Source organism: Argentina anserina, chromosome 5 (genome assembly GCF_933775445.1).
Source record: "Argentina anserina chromosome 5, drPotAnse1.1, whole genome shotgun sequence".
NCBI lineage: Eukaryota > Viridiplantae > Streptophyta > Magnoliopsida > Rosales > Rosaceae > Argentina > Argentina anserina.
Genome location: NC_065876.1, coordinates 8,948,983 through 8,970,167, shown reverse-complemented (window position 1 = coordinate 8,970,167; position 21,185 = coordinate 8,948,983). Strand labels below are relative to the sequence as shown.

Here is a 21,185-nt window from a genome sequence, read left to right as displayed (position 1 = left end):
TAATTGTTGATTTGTTTTCCACCAAGCCAGGACACTAAATTGGCTATCATCATCAACCTCAATAGTTGGTAAATCAAGATAAATCTGCAAATCAGAAGAACTAGCAGAGGAAGTAAGTGAAGATGACACCTTTGCTCTTTTCAAACTTTCCATGGAAAAATTACCAACAACAGGCAATGTTAAAGAACCACGAGCTATATTCGGGGTTAAAGTTAAATTTTTAGGTTGCTTAGAGGTCAAATCAGTGGTAGAATTCCTCTTATATGTAGGGGTGGGCATAAAAAACGGAAATCCCGATCTCGTCCCGATCCCGTCCCGAAATTCGTAGGGACGGGACGGGACGGAGGTCTAAAAACGTTCGTCCCGTTTCATAATAGTGGGATGGGACGTGGGACGAATAATTTATATCCCGCTTCGTCCCGTCCCGTCCCACCTTTAATGAAAACTTAAAAATTCTTATATATTTGTATCAAAATGAAACTAATTTATGTTCTTAATAATTCCAAAATTATATCAATTCAAATAATAATAGTAAATTATAATATTTTGAACATAATATGTATTTTTTTGGTTAAAATTTCATTATTAAATGTTATTTTGTTAATGAAAAAGTAAAAATATAGGTTTTTATTTAACTTTATAGGAAGGTGGGATTTGTCCCGTCCCGTCCCGATCCTGTCCCGTCCCAACCGGGATTAATCCCGAGTGAGATGCATTCTTAAAAACCCTCGTCCCGTCCCGATTCAAAAGAGTGGGACGAGACGTGGGATGAGCTCCGTCCCGTCTCATCCCGTCCCGTGCCCACCCCTACTTATATGTGTCATAAAGTGCTTGCAATTCAGTTCTCAAAGATAAAACTTTTGAATCAATATCACATCATCTTTCATCCTGCAAAAGTAGAATATCACACACTCGATCGATCAGCAATTGCAATCCATTAACATATAGACGTACATATAGTCTCACCATAATATTATGATATTTAAAAGCTAGGTAATTTATATATCCAAGCTAGCTAGATTCACTGATTGGTCAAAAATTCATTATAGGAAATTTGGGCAGGCATCACGATATAAATATATATAATTAGATATAGTCTTCATGCATAATAATCCTTTAAAATTTTGGTGATCCCCATGTATAATAAGCTAATTAAACTACTCCTTGATCGAAATCGATCAACATTAGCCATTTCGTTTCTGGTGGAATGCGCGTCATTCACATCATGAAACTAACATACTGGATCTATAACAAAAAAGAATAATATCATCATTTGTGATATATATTGCTGACCCAAAATGATTCATTTTGTGATGAAGTCTGTCGATTTTAGTGGTGTTCAGAACAACAGAACAGAACGTTTCCTCAGGTACTCGACCTTAAAATAATCGGCCATCTGCTTAGGATAGGTGAAGGAAAGTCTCATGATGATGATGATGATGAAGTGCTATACGTACTACTTACTTGGTGGGTACTGGATATTCAGGGAAGGACTCGGCAAGGATTTCAACGACATCGCGACGGTGAAGGGAGCTCTCGCCGCAAAGATAACAGCCAGAAGCAGAGGCAGTTTCATACACCAGTATGTGTGCTAATGCCGCATCCATAACATGCACATATGCCTGAGCTGAATTGACATAAGTCTTGGCTGAGCCATTCAAGTACTTGAGGATGTGGACAGTGCTGGCGTTGATGGTTGGTTGAAGCAGCGGTTCAAGCACAAGAACTGGGTTCACCACAACCAAGTCCATTCCTCTCTCTTTGGCCTCATCCCATGCTGCTTGCTCCGCCACGGTTTTCCCATGGCAATACCAGTTCTGAAAGTTCAGTTGTACAACTTGTACAGTATTCAACGTGTTTATAGGGTTTCGAAAGTTCCGGTCGTTCAATACATGCAATTATGCAAAGTATATATCATCATTCGTAGTGTATGTTCGAAATTTCCTAACGACTAAATCAAATAAAAACCTATAACAACTCAAAAGAATCATGAATAAGTAGATCTAACAGTTTAAAATTTCAGATGCTTGAAACATGATATTCACTACTAGCAAAAAGAGATCTCACACTGATTTAAATCAGTGTGAATTGAAGGTATTTCACACAGATATCAGTATGTGAAAGCTATTAGCTACGGTGCGCATACGGATTATATATCGGTATGCTTTGGAGGGGGGGCTAATAGTTATCACACACGGATTTTATAGTTCGTGTGAATTGTTGACGTGGGCCCCATGAATATCCACAATCATACTCAATTTGTCCAGCAAGTTTTCAGTGCATGATACTATTATCTACATTGATATCAGTGTGTGACACCTTCAATCCTCACTGATATCTGTGTGTGATACTATTATCCACACTGATATCAGTGTGAGTAGTTATAATAGATTTAAAAAAAATCAATATTGGCCATATATATACATATTCAAGATTTTAACAACAAAACAAACAAATCCATAACTCCATCCAAAATATTACATTTAACATTCAAACCAAATGTTTGTAGTTCATATTTCTACCAAAATACATATTTTCAAACTAGATTCATTTTTAGATTACAAAAGGCACAAGGCTGGTTTGTATTGTTGTTCAAGATGGATCATCACTAAGATTTCCCCCTTTGAACAACATAATCCTCGTCCAAGAATTAGTCCATTAAGATTAACAAAAAAGGACCATATAAAGCAATAAGGTCAGCTATATGAGGGGAGACTAACCATCTTTCACCAAGGTTGCGAATCATCATCCATTTGATACATTATAGGCCAATACCCGCCATTGCCGTCTGGGGTTGCGCATGCACTTCAAGCCGCAACATGCTCTCATACAAGAAAGGAATTACAGTTGTCTGGAGACTCGGATAACCATTAGGTTTGGGAGTAGCAATACAGTCTTTCATCTATCAGAAAACACAGCCAAATTATGTAAATTTTACCAGCTTTCTTCTGATAATGCATTACATACTATCTTTTAAGAGTAATTGAAGTCAATAAACTCACAGTTTGAGGAATAGGGGTCCAGAATCAATGAACCAACCCAAGAACATGGCAGCAAATCTGTAGTGAATTTGATAATAGATAAGCCCGATGAGGTACTAAATAAACAGGAAAGAGTTCCCCATCTCATGGCAAGAGCAAGGATATACCTGCTGTGGGGTGCAGAGAGGCCTTGTGCCAAGGCATGGCTTTGGTGCGATAACAATACGAAGCTGGTAATAATAAATATAAGTTATAAGTCAAAGAAAGAAATATAAATTACCATGAAGCGACCTCATCTATATTTTAGCCAAAGAAAAATAGCAGAACAAACTTGTGCAATTGATTAACCTCATTGATTGAACCTTTAGATTTGAGAACAGATTTAAAGATGCTGCAAGTAAACATCAAGCATGGTCAGCCTGAATAAGTCCTAGACGTAGTAAATGACATAATTAAAAATAAAACAAACAAGGACTAGTAACTACTACTATACATCAAGTATATATGACGATTTGAGGATCATGGTCTGAACAAGGACTAGAAGAGTGACATATCATATTCTGAGCCAGTTTAAAAACCCAGAAAAACATCAATAGTAACATAATGCTAGAAAGCTCAACTTGAGAATTTCTATAACACTCGAAAATAGTAATCAATAATCATTCTAAATCATCATGTAAAATCTTTTGAAAAAATGATCGCACTACCTCTACAAGTTCTTTCTCATGCTCTTTGTAGAGGGCTGCCACTTTCCTCCTGATCTTTGCATAATCTTCAGAATTGGTGTACATAAAGAAAAGGTTTTCAAGTTCCAACTACAACACATAACAGTTCACTTATATAGTAGCTTACAGAAGCATCATTATAACTTATGAAAAATATATTCATAGTAGTTCTCTTAAGAATTGGTACTTTCAAGTGAACATGCAAAGACATGATAAGTATCTGAAAACTTAGAGCAACTGGAAATTACAGAAAAGGGAATAAATATAGAATTATCAGATTGGTTGATTTGAGGATCATGGTCCGCTAATTGAATAATTGACACAATGCAATTAGCTCATTCACTCTTACAAAGCGATCGGTAAAAGTAAATCTTGTAAAGTATTAAAATATCAATTGAAATCGCAGCTGATAAGCTTAGTTTGTAGAGATGTAGAGACCTTTCGAGGGCGTCGTCGACGAAGCGTTGGAAGCCTTTGGTGGAAACTGTAGAGACCAGTGGGGGTTGAGTAGTGGTGGCGGCGGGTAGGGAATGGGTCAGGATTGCATGATGTGGTAGCGGGTCAGAGTCGGAGCTTCGACCCCCTTGGCCTTGGCTCTCCAGGAACGTGTTTATGCGAACAGGTGGGTGTGAAGGTGCCGGGGACGGCGAAGAGCATGACGGCCTTCTTAGACGACTTGGTCAGTTCCAAGATGGTGACGGTCAGGACGTTGTCGTCGGCAGAGATGGGCTTTGCGGCGGTGGTAGAGAAGTTTAGGGGTTTGAGGTGGGTGCGGTGTTTGAGGGAAAGAGGGGTGTCGGAGAATTTTGAGGAGAAGGGTTTAGAGTAGAAGAAGGAGGCTTTGGTTGTGGAGGAGAGGGATCTGGGAGAGTGAGATTGAAGAGAGCGAGGTGGGGGTTTTCAATATTACCCACTGATTTCTGTAAAAAATAAGCTATATTACATACCGAAATCTATGTGTAATTTTTCATTACACACAGATAAATGTGTGCGTTATATAGGCACTGACAACAGTGACATAATATAAATATAATAAAAGAAAATAATAAATTGAAAATAAGCTAATAATCAATACTCACTGAAATATGTATGTGGAATCGATATTTCACACGGATGTCAGTATGTATTTTTATAGACACTGATTTTGGTAGTTATTGTAAGGTATAAATATCGGATGAGCTCATATGAATTTATCTCACACGGATGTCAGTGTGAATTAGTATATGTCACTGATTTATAGTGGTCAGTGTGAGTAAAATCAGTGTGAGACCAATTTTTGCTAGTAGTGATTTAGTTCTTGTGAAAATACTTACAAATCCTTCTTAATTAAATACCTCCTAAATCCTAATTAAGATCAAAAGTTATAATATACCTTGGTGTTCTTGCAAAACTCTAGGTCACTCCAACAGGACTCATCCACAACCACATCGGGATCTCTATTGGGGTCCATGTAGACGGCACCGATTGAAGATGTGAAGACTACGCGTTTAACCTTGGCTTCAGCAGTGGCAACGATCACATTCTTTGTTCCATTCCGCGCCGGCACCAACATTTCTTTCTGTACATACAAGATACAACTAATATTACTGTAAGATGTTCTAATCACAACGATGAATTTTCCTTGTTCATCTCATGATCTTATTAATTATTACTGGAAACCCAAACTGTTGGAAAATGCAAGAAGAATTGAAGAAAAGAATTTAGAAAATAGTAATATAAAAAGGGACAAAATAATGGTCACTCATCTGATTTTTAGTAACTCGACAATTTAGTCATTCATAATTTCAACTGATCACTCTTTATACTTTCAAATATTAAACAATTTGGTCATTTCGTTAAGTTTCCGTCCAATTATACAATTAAGTGGTTTTGTCACTCTTATGTGATGTTTGCCAAGTTAACAACTTAACGATACAATTGGACATAGACTTAACGGAATGATCAAATTATTTAAAATTTGAAAATATAAGAGTGATCAGTTGAAATTGAAACATAAATGACAAAATTGTCGAGTTACTAAAAATTAGAGGAGTAACCAATATTTTGTTCTATAAAAAATTGCTTCAAAATAACAGAAAATATTGAAAATAATACTTCATATATTATATACATTTGTAAGTATAAATGGTTGTAAGAAAAAAAATGGCTCATGACCATAGTTGTGGTTTGACAAATCCGATAAGAGGCTTAAAAGCATAAAATCTTTGGAAATAGCTTTTCATTGTTGCACGGTAGTATCGCACATTGACGGCCATCAACAGAAGCAAGTGTTGCATGTATAAAGATGGTCGACTACTACGAACATACATGTTGCATATTTTGTTTTAGAGGGTTTTGTTTGATTAAGAGATCGATATGGCTAATAACATTTATCCACCAACTAGAATGGATATGCAGGTACGTAAGCAAGAAATATATCAATTGGAAATAAAGCCCGGACATCATCAATTACAGGGAATGCTGTGAGGAAAACACCATCGCAGCCGGAAATGTGACTTAATATCCTTATTTAAGATGTCCTTTATAGTTAATTCTTTACCTACTTCTTAACTGGTATCTTAATCTGGAGAAAAACAGTGTAATTCGTTATTGGGTTCACACTACGGTGTATTAGCTAGAGCCACACTCATTCCAAACTTGGGCAGGTGTGAGTGTGTGACCGTGTGAGTGAAGACTCAGAGAAATGAAAATATCAAAAGTTCAAAACAACCGCCACCAAAAAAACTCTCTTTTGATTTGAGATGATGTGTTGGTGAGCAAACCGATCGAGCCCGAAGAGAAAGCGTCGCCACAATTAATTGTTATCTACATGTAAAAATATAGATGCTAGCGAGAGCAAATTTGCTCCACACTTTCATCTTCACATAGTTATTTATGCGACACGTGTCCCCTCTAACCTAACCACACTAACTATAGTTACTCTTATTTATTTTCTGATTTTACCTAATTTTTTCCTTTTTATATATATATATTTTTTTCTTTTAACAAAACATTAAATCCTAGTATAATTTTTATTGGTGTAGTCAATCAATGCCTAATATAGAATTTAGGATTTAATGTTTTGTTAAAAGAAAAAGATAAGAAATAATAGAAAAAAGAAAGAAAAAAATTAGGTAAAATCAGAAAATAAATAAGAGTAACCATAGTTAGTGTGGTTAGGTTAGAGGGGACACGTGTCACATAAATAACTATGTGAGAATGAAAGTGGGGAAATAAGGTGGGGAGCAAATTTGCTCTCGATGCTAGCTAGTGCGTCTTAGGCATTAAGACTTTGTAATTTCACTAATTTGTATTATATTTGCTTTATGCGGGCTGATTAAATTGTAATGAGCTATGAATGTGAGCCTATAACTATCGTGTCGTTAATTGGGGTTCCATAAAATTAATATGATATACGTCCAGAAAAATATAACTAACAGAATAGCGAGCTACGCATAAATTCCATTTCCAACTGCAATACATGTACAATATAACTACCGCATATGGTTGAACTGGTAAGAAGTTAGGTGGGGCCCCTCATACACAGGGTTAAATCTCGATGCCGGTTTAAGGGAACTTGCATTATGTGCTTGGTGGCCGGCCAGCCTAGGAAGGAGAAAGATTTCTAACTTGATCATCTGATACATATTAGTATTTGGACGTAGGATACCTATAAGACACTGTGTGAAAAACGATAAAAGAATATATAAAAACCCATATAGATAACGTACATTAATATTGTTGTCCTAACGTACAAGATCCTGATTGCTCGACTAGATGATGAAGCCATAGTTTTTGCAATTGACAAATTGAATGCATTATGAAATGAAATAGAACATTGAGTGTTTAGTTCAAAAATAAAAATGAAATTGAATGCGTAACTGAATATATTAGCCCCTATAGTACCTCATAAACAATTTATTTGCATGGTATATATACAGGTCTTCGACACATACAAATCCTAACCTGACCTTTGTTGAAGCCTTCGACACATACAATTTATTTTCACTGATCCGCTTGCGTACTCTGGAGTCTGTTATTTAGTTTTTGTTAGCACGCTTTTCTACTGATACAGAACAGAATACTCGTGCAAACAATTTCACACAGGGATAGGAATAGCTCTCAAGGATTTCGCCAACTCTAGAGTGAGTCCAAACTTATCATCCATGTTCATGTCCTCTGGTGTAACTCCATCTTCAAGCTTCCAAACAAAGGAATGAATAACAGAACCCAACATCAAGTGCAACATTCTCATCACCAATGGCAATCCAGGACATATTCTCCGTCCAGCACCAAACGGAATCAGCTCAAAATTCCGGCCTCTAACATCCAGTTCAGACCCCAAGAATCTCTCTGGCTTGAATGAGTTTGGATCATCCCATAAACTTGGATCTCTGCCGATGGCCCATGCATTAACAAGCACTTGTGCACCTTTTGGGACTGTAATGCCTTCAAGCTCTACATCTGATTCAGCTTTTCGAGGAAGTAACAACGGTACTACAGGGTGCAAACGGAACGTTTCTTTGATAATGGCTTGCAGGTAAGGTAGTCTAGTAATGTCTGATTCCTCAACTGGATTTCCTTTGCCAATCACTTCGTTGAGCACTAATCGTTCTTTTGATAGAACTTCGGGGTTGTGCAAGAGCTCTGCCATTGCCCATTGAAATGTGCATGAAGTTGTGTCTGACCCTGCAATAAAAAGAACCTGTCCAACCACATGCAGTACGTCATGCATAACCAATAAGCATTATTTTGAGCTGGACTAGACCAAAAATGCATTGCATTAGGAACTAATGTAATATCGTTGCCATGAATTTGAGGGTTTTTTTTATATATATTGGTTACAATGAATTTGAGCTCTTTCACACACACACACACAGATATATATTATCAGGAACCTTTAAAAAAATGAAGAAGGTAAACAAACTGACCAGTATTAAATGATAAAGTTGACTTTTGTTGAGATCCTCACTGTTTTCCTCTGTAATAGTGAGAAGGGTATCCAAAAGATCGTTCTTTGTTGCAGATTCAGTCGATTTTCTCAGCTCCAACCTTTGCTGAACTATTTTTTCAACCATATCTATTATACTTCTAAAGTACTTTGTCATTCTCCTCCTTCTGCCATTAGGATCAATCTTCCTAAGCAGAGGAAAACAGTCCGCCAAGTTTGGTTTTCCAGCTCCATCATTATATTATGCACCATCTCCTTGAACTCCTTGGCCATTTTAGAACTCGGGTCTGCTAAATCAATCGAAAAAATTGCAAATTAAGTGTTGTGGTAAAAGCTGCGGTACCAAAGTCGACTGCTTCACCCCTGAGGCTGCATTGATGCACTGATTCAAGGAGTTGCTGCACTTTCTTGTGCCTCAAATTTTGGTTGGCATCAAGCATCTTGTTGGCAAATAGATGAGTGTTGCAAATTTTTCTAAGGTTTCTCCAAAGGGGTGAGACTCGGATCCATGGCAGGCCAACAGTGTGGTGGTCGAGGGCTCGAAGGGAATCAGGGATGGTTCGATTGGAGAAGAACTGATCATGGGTTTGCATGACTTGTTTGGCCATGGCTGATGAAGAAACAACTACGGAGGTTACTTGTCCAAGTTTTAAGGACATCAAAGGGCCATGGAGTTGGGCAAGTTTGGCAAGAGATTTGTGAGGTTTGTCACCAAGTTGGAGAAGGTTTCTAAGGATGGGAAGAGGTTTTGGACCTGGTGGAAGCTTTTTGGAGCTGTTTTTGGCTGTTGAAATGGAGTAGAGGAGGGTTCGGACCAATGTCCAGGTGAGGATAAGGAAGCGATGCCACTCCAGATGTTCATCTCTCTCTGTTTGATCCTTCAGACAAAGAAAAAAAATAATCTCTCGATCGTCTCAGCAAATGAATGAAAAGGGGAAAGCTCCCTGGTTACTTGCAGACGGAAAAAACTTGCGTTCAAACTAATATGTACGCGTGCGTCCAAACTCTCATTTATTTGCACACTTTGAGAATATAAATACATGATTTTAACCGTTCAAAAATTTAGTTTAGAGAAAAACTTGCGTACAAACTAGTATATACACGTGCGTCCGAACTTTCATTTATTTGCACACTTTGAGAATATAAATACATGATTTTAACCGTTCAAAAGTTTAGTTTATTACTAAAGATCATGTTTGCAAAAAATTGATATAAACAAAAATCGTCTTCATAGTCGATTGCATCAAACAAATTGACGGTTGATCATGAGACTACTAACTTTCACCATAACCGTTCATTTGTTTGATGCAATCGACAAAGCAAATGATTTTTGTTTATGTTGATATTTGATAGAAATGATCTTTAGTAATAAACTAAACTTTTGAATGGTTAAAATTATATATTTATATTTCCAAAGTGTACAAATAAATGAAAGTTCGGACGCACACATACATACTAGTTTGTACGCAAGTTTTTCCCTTTAGTTTATTACTAAAGATCATTTCTGTAAAAGATCAACATAAACAAAAATCGTTTGCTTTGTCGATTGCATCAAATAAATTGACGGTTTATCATGAGACTACTAACTTTCACCATAACCGTTAATTGGTTTGATGCAATCGACAAAGCAAACGATTTTTGTTTATGTTGATCTTTTACATAAATAATCTTTAGTAATAAACTAAACTTTTGAACAGTTAAAATCATGTATTTATATTCCCAAAGTGTGCAATTAAATGAGAGTTTGAACGCACGCGTACATACTAGTTTGTACGCAAGTTTTTTTTTTTTGCAGACACATCCATTTTTCCTTTTGTTATCCTTGTTTGTTATGTTATCCTTTCATTTCTTTCTGATCACTCGTTTCTTGCTCAAACAATGGTGAGGGATTTGGACGCTTTCGTATAGATGTGGGCGGCAGTAGTCGAGACAATTTTTTTTTTAAAATATCTCTTCGGTTAAAGAGACAAAAAATTCTTATTTTAAAAAAGAGACAAAGACCAAAACAATATAATTCATTCGTAAAAAATTATGTATTAAAACCTTCTCGATTGTAAGTTTATACCAGAGGGTTACATCCATCACTCGATCTGCACTCGGAATCTGAATATATAAATTAGTAATCCGACTCACGTGAAAAAAACCTGCCACGATCCCTTCAATCTTTTTTTTTCGAAACACAATAGAAAGAAAACAACAACTACAAACTAAAACCTCTCAAGCAGCCTAAACCGGAAACATCAAAACGGAGAGCACGAGAGACCGTAGTCGGAAAGGAGACCAAGAGTCAACTGGCAGGTTGTGACCAAGATTAGTGGCTGCATGAGCTTCACGAAGGATATGATGGAAGGAGATGGATCGGAAGTGACTGGAGAGAAGCTTGATGTCACAATTTCTTATTCTCACCACATTTGTCATTGTCACATTACAAGTCAATGATTATAAAACATTTCAAAGCAAAAACAAAAACAAAAGATTCAAGCAGAGACCAAACTCATAACGAAGATCGTATTATAATTTTTCAATCATTTGCTCTAAGCACGACGTGTCATATGACGCGCCTCGTTCAAGCTTCCATGTCTCTGAGAACCAAAAACCCCCTGACACTCCCCAAAACACTCCTCACCCTTCGATCCTTCTCCTGCAAAATGTCATCCGAATCTCCACCGTTAACTCACTCCCTCACCCTCCCGAGTCAACTCGCCGCCGAGCCCGTCCAGATCGTCGCCGCCCCCAACATCTCCTCCTCCCAGTTCAGGCAAGTCACGCCTTTTCCGTTCTTGTTCTTCAATAAAGGTCGAAACTTTATCGACCCCATAAAAGAAGGTCGAAACTTTTGATGTGGATTGAAACCAAGTTACTCATTATGATTGGTAAATTGTGGCAGGAGTGCTATTGATTCGTCTCTGTTTAAGCAGTGGCTGAAGAACATGGAGAGTAAAACTGGGATTCTATGTGATGGTTCTTTGTCTCTGAAACGAGTTCTAATTCAGGTGATTATGTACTTTAAAGTAGTTGATTTTATTATGATTTTGTTTAGTTCATACTTCACATTGTTAGAGCTTAGAAGTTAAAACTGATTATTTGGATAATGATAGGGTGTGGATATGTTTGGGAAGAGGATAGGGTTTCTGAAGTTTGAAGCAGATGTGATTGATAAAGAGACAGGAAAGAAGGTATCTAGTTATACACCTCTGTTTTTGTTATATAATGTAATGGAGTTTGAATTGAGTGTGCTGCATTTGTTCTTGTTTTTGCTTCCATGGTGGCCATTAGAAGTTGATTTGTTTGTTGTGAAACTAAAACTTACTTAGGTTCCAGGTATTGTGTTTGCACGCGGTCCGGCTGTAGCCGTGCTTATTCTTTTGGAATCGGAGGGCAAGACTTATGCTGTTCTTACTGAACAGGTGTGTCTTCATTTGTTTCTTCTGAGCATCTGTTATGATCTCATGACATATCATTTATTCAAATTCATATATATGCATCAAATTAAATACACACATAAAGGAATAGCGGCATTATACTTTCATGTACTTGATCTGATTAAAAATGGTTGTATAATCAAAGGTTAGAGTCCCTGTTGGAAGGATGATACTGGAGCTGCCTGCTGGGATGTTGGATGATGACAAGGGTGACTTTCTCGGTACTGCAATCCGTGAGGTCTCTCTCTCTCTCTCTCTCTCTCTCTCTCTCTCTCTCTCTCTCTCTCTCTACGTATGTAGACATATATATGTTTTTATATGTATAAAGTCATGTATATTGCTGTGTCAACGCTTGTATACCTTTCTGATTGTATTTGAGAAGGTCATGTAATCACCTGAATATTAAGTTAGATTTTTGCCAAACCTCAAGCTATAGTTTTTGTTTACTGAGAAGATTATTGGAATTGGAACAAAAGAAGGTGGTCAGTCAAAATTCAGTTGATAGCCAACTCCATCATCACCACAAGATCATAACTTTGTATTGATCTACATTATGCCTACCTCCTGCCTTGCGTCTTGGAGAGTTTTTTACCTGTTTATTTATTTATTGTATCTTTCACTTGGTACTTGTTTTCTCATTATTGTATTGTCCTTTCCTCAGTCTGATTTCTTTTCAAGGTACCCTACGATTTCATTAGCGCTTCAATCTTGTTCGTACCTTTATTTTGTTTCAACTTGTCTTTGTATTTACTATCAATCCTGAACACAGCTTTGCAGAATCTTGAAATTTTATTTGGTTGTGTTTTCAGCTTCTTTTGATAATTGAGTGTCGAGTACTAAGTGTAAGATGCAAGTCTTTCAACACTAACATAAAGCTAATAAGAATTATTCTTATCACAACACTCCAGGTGGAAGAGGAAACTGGCATATGCCTAAAACAAGAAGACATGGTGGACCTCACAGCCTTCCTTGATCAATCTACTGGATGCAGAGTGTTTCCTTCTCCTGTAAGTTGCTCTTAATCCTTTTTTGGATTAACAGTCAAATCATGAAATACAGATGATCTCTTTTGTGTTGCAGCTATCAAGTAAAAGTCACTATTTTGATTTTTTTTCATTGTCAGGGAGGGTGTGATGAAGAACTCAGCCTCTTTCTCTATCGAGGACAGGTGGATAAAGAGATTATTGAGCAGCTGCAAGGTAAAGAAACAGGACTTCGTGAACATGGCGAGCTGATTAAGGTCTGTATGCTTCCTTATGAAAAGCTATGGCGCATGACAGCGGATGCAAAGGTTTTAACAGCTGTTGCACTCTATGAAATGGCAAAAAGAGAAGGACTCTTGCCTCCCCTGAACATGAAGAGCTAATTATCATAGTAAAATTGGTACTAGAACCTGAGTCGATGAAGTAAAGTGTATAGAGCTGTTTCTAATTTCTGTAAATTTTACTTTTGTCTGGAGAAACCAAAATCATGAAGTCTTCGCAGCCCTCCCATAAAGAAAATGGTAGTACCAGGATAAATAAACAGTTTTGAGTGTTAAAAAAAGAAGGAAGAAAACAAAGACTACCTGTGAATTTGTCAATTTGACAACATGAAGATCCGTCCAAACAATTCCTTTTATCAGGTGAAATAATTCCTTGTCCAAGTAGAATATTATTAGATAGGAGGTCAATAGTTTTGCATGGGTGGGTGTATATATACCTGATTGAGTTTTTATTTATGCTCTTTATTGGAGTGTATTAGACAAAAGAAGTTAGGTTCTTTATTAGTTTGATTTCAATAAATTAAGAACAATTTATCCTATTAAAAAAAAAGATAAATATAAAGGAACATGTATCGTGGCCTAGGCTGCCGGACTCACCCAAAAAAAAAGTATTTTAGTATTTTACTTTTAAAAAAAGAAAAGAATATTATTAGATAGTAAAACTTCAACAGATCAAAACTAGTCCACAAATGATGCCCTTTATTAGATGAATAAGTCTTCTTTACTTTGCACAAAGGATTTACCGAGCATGACAAATACATATGACCTTTTTGGTTGTACAAGGTGCCTTAACTTAACCTACGACTCCCAACTACAGTTGCTCTATGTATTAGACCTTGCTCATGACGAAGTCATTGTCACTTGATTCCCTTATTGTGGTCCCATCAAAAGTGCAAAGCTTCTTGTAATTCTCACCTACTCCAGCACTTCTTGCAATTACAGCAGCTGCGACACCAGAATCTGACTCTTCAGCAGTTCCATATACTGCTACTGATCGCCCAATAAGATCAGAAACTCTAAGCTTCTCTAGTATAATCCAGTAGCTCAAAAGTCTCACCCTCAACAACTTGTATCTTATTCTTGACAGCCTTAACACATCCCTCACAATTCATATCTACCATGTACTCTGTCTGTTACCAACCAAAACCAACAGTTCAGATTTTCAGTAAACTCAGCACAACCCCTTAAATTACATAATAAATCAACATAGGCAATTTTTTTTCTATTTTATACAAACTTCAAATTTACTCCGGCTCAGGAAAGTCATAGCCTAAACAAAGCTTCTCAATAGAAACATATGCAATTCGATATAGTCAAACCTAAAGACAGTAAATTTTTGAGGGGGATGGAACCTACCATTAGCTCAGGCAATACAGCATCACCCTGCAAAAAAGTTATGAACTTCAAGAGTTGCAGCAGAAGCCATCAATGAAATATTTTTAACCAAATTGACGATTCAGATCACAGTCATCACACCCATCAAAGAATGAATAGAAAACAAAGAAGGGTGTGAGAATATCATTCAAACCTGGAAGGAGGGCTTCTGTTCGGATGTGGGTTCGTCCATGCGTAGAGCTGAGGGAGAATTGGTGAGGCTTGTAGAGAGGAACATAGGATTTGAGATTGGAGATGAAGAAAAGAGAAAGGACAAGTTTTGGGAAGAAGAGGATGAGGAGAGGGAAATGGCGGCTGGTAAAAGAGAGGCAGCGATGGCAGTTGTGGTGGCAACCAGGGGCGGAATCAGGAATCCGAATTGGTACGGCTGGTTTTGAAGACATCAAATTTTTTTAACAGATAACTAAATAGCTAAAGAAATTATGCTATAAAATGCTATGACCAAAATAAAAGGAAGAGAAAATGAGAAAAGATGAGATCTATTTTTTATTTGTAAAAAATATTATAAGATTTTTTTTGAATACTGAGAAAATATGTGATATAAAAGAAGAGTAAGTAAAGAAAAGTGTGTATAAAAGAAAAGAAAAAATAAGAGAAAATGAAAAAAAGAAGGATAAGTTCAGATTTGAACTTGGATCACAAGCCTAACGAGTTGGGTAACTTGGCCAACTGAACTGACTTCAGTTTCTGTGGGACTAGAATATGTAATTGATTAAATATTAAGCTGTTTTCGGGTAGGCTATAGTCAGACCAGCCTGCAACGTAGTTCCGCCACTGGTGGCAACTGATCTCAGAAATGCCATTTCAGCTTGTTTTGCATTTTGGTTTTGGTTGGTGTTTTTGTGATCATATCTCTACTTTACTTCATTTTTTCATAATACCTCAAAATTGCATCTAAATTATCACTAAAAATTTAATAACTCATCCACTTAGTATCTGTGATGATTTACGTAAATAATTTTTCAATGTAACTATCAATGTAAATTAATTTTAATTATAAGTAATTATAAAATATATTTTAATAAAAAATTATAATTTCATAAAAGCAATTTATTTCATTTGCAGAAAATAATTAGGATAAAATAAGTATATTAAAAAAAATTATTTTTGATATATGCGAAGTAGATACTAAGTGAAGTAAATATATCAAAGAAATGAAAAAAATGTGAATTTAATGAGTTTATGGCTAATGACGAAAATAACCCTAAAAATATGATCAAAATCGATAGAGGTACTAAAATGGCTTACAAATGAGAACTTCAGGTACCAAATTGTCCGTTTTCATATATCAGGTACCAAATTGTCCAAATAACCATACTTTAGGTACCATAAGATGAATTAACCCTAAAGAAAATATATATAAATGAACACAGCACCATAGCAGAAACCAAATCAAGAGACGACGTCAAGATTCCAGAAGGAGATCTTAACTATTGCTCAATGACAGCCAGTTGGAAACAGACTAACAGAGCGGCCTCATAAAGATTAACATACTATAACATAAGACTAATCGCCAGTTTGATATAATTGTCTGAATCAGCTGGCCTTCCTATTCAAACGTCCTACATACCCTTCTGTTTCCCATTACCATTTGGCAACCTGTTAACTATGTCACAACAAAGTAACTTTCCTAACATGGAATCATCATCATCTGCAAAAAAAACAAGAAAAAAGCCGGCGAATGTGATTCCAGAGACTTAAATTCACCAGTCCCTTACCATCTATATATAGGAGCCTGAAATGGTAAACAAAAACGAAGCATTTGCTCAATCCCACTATTTCTTAGTCACCAGATGGAGAATAAAAAGTGTGTAGTGATGCAGATCATGTACATTGTTGGCTTTAGTTTCATGTTTTACTTGTCACTAGCAGTTGCTGATAAGAAAGTGGCAGTAGCACAGCCGCTAGCCGAGACAAAAAGCTTGCAAACTTATATAGTTTGGTTAGAAAAGCCAGTTGGCAATTTCCTTGAGCAATCTGATCATAAAGATTTGGAGAGTTGGTACCAGACATATATGCCCCAAAGTATTGCAAACTCAGACCAGCTCGAGAAACCACGAATGGTTTATGCATACCGCAATGTGGCAACTGGCTTCGCAGCGAAGCTGACAGCGGAGGAAGTTGAAGAGATGGAGAAGAAAGATGGGTTTATCTCCGCTCATCCAGAACGAAATCTGCAGTTGCACACAACTCACAGTCCCAACTTCTTGGGGCTGCAGCAAGGAGTGGGACTTAGTAAAGGGTCTAATAATGGTGAAGGTGTGATTATTGGACTTTTGGATTCTGGAATATTTCCAGACCATCCTTCATTTGGGGATGAAGGAGTACCCCCTCCTCCTGCTAAATGGAAAGGCAAGTGTGATTTCAACGGGACAGTTTGTAACAACAAGCTCATTGGTGCAAGAAGTTTCAATGGTGGGAAAACTACAGGAGCCCCTCCAGTTGACGATGAAGGCCATGGCACTCACACTGCAAGCACAGCTGCAGGAAATTTTGTGAAAGGTGCCGGCGTGTTTGGAATGGCGAATGGCACAGCAACTGGCATGGCACCTCATGCTCACTTGGCGATGTACAAGGTCTGCTCTGATGATGGTTGTTCTGAAGCAGACATTTTAGCTGCTATGGACACTGCAGTTGATGATGGAGTTGATGTGCTATCCCTCTCACTCGGTGGTGGCTCAGCTTTTTTCTATGCTGATGGAATTGCAGTCGGTGCATTTGGAGCAATGCAGAAGGGAATCTTTGTTAGCTGTTCAGCTGGAAATGAGGGCCCTGATTATCAGACTTTATCCAATGAAGCTCCATGGATTCTCACAGTTGGTGCAAGCACCATTGACAGAAGCATAAGAACAACAGTAAAGCTTGGAAATGGGCAAGAATATGAAGGGGAATCACTGTTCCAGCCTGAAGATTTCGGTTCAAAACTATTCCCTCTTGTTTATGCAGGTGCATATAGCAATGATTCATCAGCGTTTTGTGATGCAGGGTCCCTTACAAATGTTGGAGGGAAAGTAGTGGTGTGTGAGCTGGGTGGAGGAGTCAAAAGAATTTCAAAAGGGGTAGAAGTAAAAAGAGCTGGTGGTGTTGCCATGATTCTTGTCAACCCAGAATCAGGTGGCTATACCACCTTAGCAGAGGCGCATGTGCTTCCGGCATCACATGTGAGTTACGCTGCAGGGGCGAGCATCAAAGCCTACATTAACTTAACCTCCACACCAACAGCTACAATATTATTCAACGGCACTGTCATTGGTGATCAGCTGGCTCCCAAAGTTGCTTTTTTCTCATCAAGAGGACCAAGCTTGGCAAGCCCTGCAATTTTGAAACCTGACATTATCGGTCCTGGTGTGAGCATTCTAGCTGCATGGCCATTTTCAGTGGATAATGCCACTGACTCTAAGGCCACATTCAACATTATTTCAGGTACTTCAATGTCATGCCCTCACCTAAGCGGCATTGCAGCGTTGCTCAAGAGCTCACACCCTGATTGGTCACCAGCTGCTATTAGGTCTGCAATGATGACAACTGCTGAAGTAAACAACCTTGCTGGCTCGGCCATTCTTGATCAAACACTTTTAGCAGCAGACCTCTTTGCCATTGGTGCAGGTCATGTCAACCCTTCAAAAGCAAATGACCCTGGGTTAATCTACGACATACAACCACAGGATTACATTCCTTACTTGTGTGGTTTGAATTACACAAGCAGACAGATAGGGGCAATCACCCAACAAAAAGTGAAGTGCTCTGACGTAGGAGCAATACCAGAAGCACAACTAAACTATCCCACATTTTCTATCTTTATCTTGCCTGGTGGTAAGCCTCAGAATTACACAAGAACCTTGACGAATGTTGGCCCAGCTAGTTCAAGTTACAAATTGGCTCCCCTGAGCCTACATAAAATGGACATCACTGTGCTACCTGAGGTACTTACATTTACAGAGGTTAACCAGAAATTGACATACCAAGTGGTATTTGCAGCACAAGACGGTGCTGGGGGTGATGGTATGCCATTTTCTCAGGGATATTTGAGTTGGGTGTCTGATCAGCATACCGTTAACACCCCAATATCTGTGGTATTTGACTTTGAGTAAAACTTTGAAATAGCTTGGCTTCTGATGCGGATCAGAAGCATGAAGGTGAAGCAGCACAGCTCAAAGCTATCATGCCATCTGTATTTATTTCCATTGTAATCAACTGAATCACCAGAATTATTCTCAAGGCTTCAATATAATAAAATGTATTAGTATTATATTTTCTTAATTTGAAGTGCAATTTAAGAATAACAATAAATTCACTAATTATAGAAAAAGAAAGAAGGCGAAGGTAGGCAATGAACAAACCAGGAAACTATGATTGTGCACTGCATGTTTGTGTGCAACCATGAATCAAAGCCTCAGCACATGCATTTCTTGGTTGAGATCAAAACATAATAGAAAATCATGCGGACAACTTACATCAATGATTCAATCACATCATACTTTAGCCGCCACTGTATTTCTTAAACGTGATCTAATCCTGTGGACATAATATGGAGAGAAAATCTTCATATATCTTCCTCCTGCTACCAGCAGGAAAAAGCAAATTGAAATTTTTTTACAATACACAAAGCTAGAATGTAACTAATCAGAACTATTACGGAAATTTCATTTGATTAAAAAATTATGATAAAAGGAGAATGGACCATAACTAGTTCTCTATTGAAAGTTCAGTAAAAATTTTGAACACCAAGTCCTAATATCACTAAATGGTCAAGTTACTCATGTAATTCAGTAGCTAAGAATAAGCATTCACATTCAAAATAAAATATTAAAGAGAAACATTAAAAGTATATGAGTTTTTTTCACTAACAGTCCCTCAACTCTGGTGTACCTACCAATGTGATACCTCAACTCTTAATCGTATCAATGTGATACCCAGACTCTAGTATTGCTATCATTGAAGTACTTCCGTCAGTTTTTTTCAACTTCTCCGTTATCTTGGTGACGTGGCAAGTACGTGAGGCCCACAAAGAGGGTTAAAAGACAAAATCAACCTCATCTGAGAGGAGCAATGTTTTTCCCGCCTTTTACCTTGAGAAAGACACCCAACAATTCCAATTTTGGCACCAATTTTCTCTCCATACTCCTTAATTTGTGTCTCTTATCTAAACTAAAGAACTACCGCCAACCAGTCGACCACAATCTGATAAAACCTAGATCAATCTCATTTTCTATTTTTACCCTAGCACTTGTTAAACAAACAGAATAAATATAGAAATTTATATGGAACATCTCATTTCCACAATCTCATAAGAATATAGAAACGCATAACTTAACGAAATTCAAATACATGTTTAAGTACCATTAGTTCTTACAAGCAAAAATCATGGCAGATCAACATAAAAGGTGACAACTAATGGTACTTAAACATGTATTTGAATTTCGTTAAGTTATGCGTTTTTATATTCTTATGAGATTGTGGAAATGAGATGTTCCATATAAATTTCTATATTTATTTTGTTAGTTTAACAAGTGCTAGGGTACAAATAGAAAATGAGATTGATCTAGGTTTTATCAGATTGTGGTCGACTGGTTGGCGGTAGTTCTTTAGTTTAGATAAGAGACACAAATTAAGGAGTAGAGAGGGAAAATTGGCGCCAAAATTGGAATTGTTGGGTGTCTTTCTCAAGGTAAAGGGCGGAAAAAACATTGCTCCTCTCAGATGAGGTTAATTTTGTCTTTTAACCCTCTTTGTGGGCCTCGCGTACTTGCCACGTCACCAAGATGACGGAGAAGTTGAAAAAAACTGACGGAAGTACTTCGATGATAGCAATATTAGAGTCTGGGTATCACATTGGTACGATCAAGAGTTGAGGTATCACATTGGTAGGTACACCATAATTAAGGGACTGTTGGTGAAAAAAACTCAAAGTATATTTAGCTAACTTCATTAAGTATACAACATCATCAACAATGTGCCTTTAACTGCAAAATTACATAATTGATTACAGATCGATACTTGTAGCATGTTTATAAATATTCTATCAAATGAAATTCCTACTAGGTTTAGCCTCTGTCTGTTATCTAGGATGAAAGCTAATTTGATCCTTTCTGGCTGTTGTAGATGAGTTTTACAGGTCAATATGCTTAAGCTTAACTTAAAGCTCATGGTCAACTAATTTTTTTTTAAAAAACTTTGCCGGGGTATTAGGCTCAATAAAGATTTCCTTTGGAACTCGGCTTTAAAATTGAAAAAGAAAAAAAAAACTGAACATGAAGTCATGGATCAAGTTCATGACCAGCAACTTAAACAAAAGGATCGAGCTTGTTGGATATTATTATTAAATGGTATCACTAAACCAGTAGCAGAGGAAAAAAGCAGCATGCAAACCTAATTAGTTTAGGTAAATAGCCTGGTAGGAATTGAAGATGCAGAGAGTTGGTACCAGATGTTTTTGCCAAAACCTCTTGCAGACTCAGAGCAGCTAAT

General features: G+C 37.2%; 4 protein-coding genes and 1 pseudogene across 4 annotated transcripts; 2 read left to right on the top strand and 3 right to left on the bottom strand.

Annotated features, from left to right (window-relative positions):
• Positions 1–1,460: 1,460 nt before the first annotated feature.
• LOC126794542 (cinnamoyl-CoA reductase 1-like) lies at positions 1,461–5,260 on the bottom strand. The gene is made up of 2 exons (XM_050521291.1): positions 5,079–5,260; positions 1,461–1,817 (listed from the first exon to the last, which is right to left on the bottom strand). The coding sequence occupies exons 1-2, from the start codon at positions 5,256–5,258 to the stop codon at positions 1,461–1,463; spliced, it is 537 nt and encodes a 178-aa protein (XP_050377248.1). The 5' UTR covers positions 5,259–5,260.
• Positions 5,261–7,727: 2,467 nt separating this feature from the next.
• On the bottom strand, positions 7,728–9,498 carry LOC126794473 (geraniol 8-hydroxylase-like; annotated as a pseudogene).
• A 1,652-nt stretch (positions 9,499–11,150) lies between these two features.
• Positions 11,151–13,572, top strand: LOC126793196 (nudix hydrolase 14, chloroplastic). Its single transcript, XM_050519649.1, has 7 exons — positions 11,151–11,394; positions 11,524–11,629; positions 11,735–11,812; positions 11,951–12,043; positions 12,204–12,296; positions 12,967–13,065; positions 13,182–13,572. The coding sequence occupies exons 1-7, from the start codon at positions 11,189–11,191 to the stop codon at positions 13,422–13,424; spliced, it is 918 nt and encodes a 305-aa protein (XP_050375606.1). The 5' UTR covers positions 11,151–11,188; the 3' UTR covers positions 13,425–13,572.
• A 442-nt stretch (positions 13,573–14,014) lies between these two features.
• Positions 14,015–15,520, bottom strand: LOC126795446 (copper chaperone for superoxide dismutase, chloroplastic/cytosolic). The gene is given in 5 exon segments (XM_050522284.1): positions 14,015–14,381; positions 14,383–14,452; positions 14,679–14,705; positions 14,851–15,084; positions 15,473–15,520. Coding segments are annotated over 5 exon segments (609 nt in total). The 3' UTR covers positions 14,015–14,151.
• A 901-nt stretch (positions 15,521–16,421) lies between these two features.
• On the top strand, positions 16,422–18,910 carry LOC126793195 (subtilisin-like protease). The gene has a single exon (XM_050519648.1). The coding sequence runs from the start codon at positions 16,511–16,513 to the stop codon at positions 18,806–18,808; it is 2,298 nt and encodes a 765-aa protein (XP_050375605.1). The 5' UTR covers positions 16,422–16,510; the 3' UTR covers positions 18,809–18,910.
• The last annotated feature ends 2,275 nt before the right edge of the window (positions 18,911–21,185 follow it).

Coding starts and splice junctions, on each gene's coding strand:
- LOC126794542 (XM_050521291.1), bottom strand. CDS start 5,258: ATGTTGGTGCCGGCGCGGAATGGAACAAAGAATGTGATCGTTGCCACT. Junction 1,818..5,078: donor AGTTTTGCAAGAACACCAAG/GTATATTATAAC, acceptor CTGAACTTTCAG/AACTGGTATTGCCATGGGAA.
- LOC126793196 (XM_050519649.1), top strand. CDS start 11,189: ATGACGCGCCTCGTTCAAGCTTCCATGTCTCTGAGAACCAAAAACCCC. Junction 12,044..12,203: donor ATGCTGTTCTTACTGAACAG/GTGTGTCTTCAT, acceptor GTATAATCAAAG/GTTAGAGTCCCTGTTGGAAG. Junction 12,297..12,966: donor TCGGTACTGCAATCCGTGAG/GTCTCTCTCTCT, acceptor ACAACACTCCAG/GTGGAAGAGGAAACTGGCAT.
- LOC126793195 (XM_050519648.1), top strand. CDS start 16,511: ATGGAGAATAAAAAGTGTGTAGTGATGCAGATCATGTACATTGTTGGC.